General features: G+C 72.4%; 1 protein-coding gene across 1 annotated transcript in view; it reads left to right on the top strand.

Moving 5' to 3' along the window:
- Positions 1 to 490: 490 nt before the first annotated feature.
- Positions 491 to 1,392, top strand: part of MNEG_14899 (Snf2-related CREBBP activator protein) — a gene marked incomplete at both ends in the record, with an annotated part of 4,189 nt that continues 3,287 nt past the window's right edge. Inside the window, 2 exons of the mRNA XM_014036630.1 lie at positions 491 to 682; positions 929 to 1,006. Of these exons, the coding sequence (XP_013892084.1) occupies positions 491 to 682; positions 929 to 1,006 (270 nt within the window). The remainder of the gene's footprint in view (positions 683 to 928; positions 1,007 to 1,392) is intronic.

The following is a 1,392-nucleotide window of genomic DNA, read 5'->3' as shown; positions in this document are numbered from 1 at the left end:
GTGCCGGCATCGGAGATCGCCCTCCTGGCCTCGGAGGCGGCGCGGCGCGCGCAGGGGCCGTCGGCGGCAGACCTGCCAAAGGAGCGGCAGGTCGCCGTGCTCGCGCACGCAGCCGCGATCGCGGCCGGGCGCTCGGGTGCGAGGATGGCGTCTGTGCGGGAGCCGCCGCGGTTCAACAAGACGCACTGGGACACACTCATGGCGGAGATGAAATGGATGGCCGACGAGTTCGCGCGGTGGGCGGCCGCTGCCGCGGTGCAGCTGTGTTGAGGGGTGGCTTGCACGACTCGCATTGTCTGGACTTGCGCGCAGCACAGGGTCCCCGTGGGAGGCAGCGGCGCCGCAGCCGCCTTTCTGGCCTGCCTACTGGGAGGGGGGGTGCAAAGCCTGCTTGCCGGTCCGGGGCGCCGGCCGGGCAGGGGCCCGTCCTGCTTGGCGAGCTGGCATCCATGCATTGCCGAACCATGGGTCAGGCCTCGTGCGCGCTGGCATGTACTCGGCGCCGCCCTCCCGCCGACCCCACCCCCGCCCCAAAAGGGAGCGCAAGTTCAAGGTGGGCTTTGCGAAGCGCCTGGTTGACGGCGTCAAGAAGAGCCGCCTGGACCTGGACAGCCGCAAGGTGGTCAAGGCGCAGGATGAGGAGAAGCGCATCAGGGACAAGGCCAAGTGGATCGCGCAGCAGGTGGGGGCGCAGGGTTGTGGGCGGAGTGGGGGGGGGGGAGAGCAGGAGCGACGGGGGCACGTGGACAGTGGCAGGCAGGGGGCTGAGGCGAGGCAGCCGCGCGTTGTGGCGGCGGCGGCGGCGGCGGCGGCTCCGCGCAAGCGGGCGGCGCGCGTGTGCCCAGGGCGGGTTTGGGGGGATAGGACGGGGAGAGCGTGCGCCCACGCGGCGCCGGCGCCGACGCCGGTTCCGTATTATCGCTCGCAGGTGGGCGCGTTCTGGGCCAAGGCGGAGCGTGTGGTCAGCTACAAGCTCTACGTCGCGGTGCAGGAGCGCAAGCGCCAGGTGCGGCGGCCGCGGGGCCCCCGATCCGCGCCGCGGCTGGGGGGCCGCGGACGAGCCGTTGCCCGCTGTGATGCAGCGCCTGACGCGTCACACGTCGCCGTGCGCATGGCCGTTCAGCCATTCGCCGCCGCCTTTTGCGGTTCTGTCGTGTTGTTGACCGCGTTTGACCCGGTCAACCTGGACCGCCAACAGGTCCTTGACCAGCACCTGGACCTGATCGTCGGCCAGACCGAGGCATACTCCAAGATGCTCGCGAAGAACCTGGCGGCCGCGGAGGACGAGCCTGGCGGCGGCGGTGACGGCGGGAGGCGGCGGGCGGCAGCGGGCGGGGAGGACGGCGCGGAGCCGATGGACGCGGACGAGGAGGAGCGGGAGGAGGGGGAGGG

The sequence above is a fragment of the Monoraphidium neglectum genome, assembly GCF_000611645.1.
Source record: "Monoraphidium neglectum strain SAG 48.87 unplaced genomic scaffold scaffold04862, whole genome shotgun sequence".
NCBI classification, from domain to species: Eukaryota; Viridiplantae; Chlorophyta; class Chlorophyceae; order Sphaeropleales; family Selenastraceae; genus Monoraphidium; species Monoraphidium neglectum.
This window is presented reverse-complemented; position numbering and strand designations above follow the sequence as displayed.